This window comes from Alligator sinensis, unplaced genomic scaffold (assembly GCF_000455745.1).
Source record: "Alligator sinensis unplaced genomic scaffold, ASM45574v1 scaffold107_1, whole genome shotgun sequence".
Lineage (NCBI taxonomy): Eukaryota > Metazoa > Chordata > Crocodylia > Alligatoridae > Alligator > Alligator sinensis.
Window position 1 is genome coordinate 175108 of NW_005843041.1, and position 668 is coordinate 175775.

The 668-nt window shown below is 66.8% G+C and overlaps 1 protein-coding gene across 1 annotated transcript in view; it reads left to right on the plus strand.

Annotated features, from left to right (window-relative positions):
• The first annotated feature begins 36 nt into the window (after nt 1-36).
• The window catches only part of B3GNT8 (UDP-GlcNAc:betaGal beta-1,3-N-acetylglucosaminyltransferase 8), a 1409-nt gene continuing 777 nt past the window's right edge, over nt 37-668 (plus strand). Inside the window, 2 exon segments of the mRNA XM_025193391.1 lie at nt 37-664; nt 667-668. The exon segment at nt 667-668 is cut by the window's right edge and continues 777 nt beyond it. Coding sequence (XP_025049176.1) covers nt 589-664; nt 667-668 — 78 coding nt within the window. The 5' untranslated portion in view covers nt 37-588.

A 668-nucleotide genomic window follows, 5' to 3' on the forward strand; every position in this document is an offset into this window, starting at 1 on the left:
GGGCCTGACACCCCCAGCATGGGTCCCTCCCCGCCCCCCGGGGCTGGGCGCAGCCATCTGTGCAGGTGCCCTCTGCACTGGGCGCCCGGGCCCTCGCGGGCTGCTCTAGAAGTCTGGGGGGGACAGAACCCCTCTGCCCCCCAGTGCAGGGCATTGTGGGAAGGGCCTGGAGGACTCCACGGTGCTCAGATTTGCGGGGGGGGGCAGGACTGACTGCCCTGACCCCTCACCTCCATGGGGCGCCTCTGCCCCTCTCATAGACAAGTCGACAGGGTTGCTCTAGGAATCTCCAGGGGCCAGAACCTGCCTGTCCCCTGGTGCGGGGCATTGTGGGATGGGACTGGAGGACCCCACAGTGCCTGTGTGGGGGAGGGCAGGGCTGCACTGATGCCCCCACCCTGCTAAGGGCACCACTCCACCCCTCTGACAGACTGGTCTCTGGATATCGCTCTAGGAAGCTCCAGGGCCCAGAACTCACCTGCTCCCTGGTACAGGGCATTGTGGGAAGGGCTTGGAGGACCCTGCAGCACCTGGCTGAGGGGATCGGGGCCTCCCTGCCCCACCCCTTGTCCTTCCAGCTCCCTCCTGATGAGCAGGATGCGGTACCACAAGTGCCTGACGGTGGCACTGGCCCTGGCCACACTCCTCTGCCTGGATGCCTACATGGG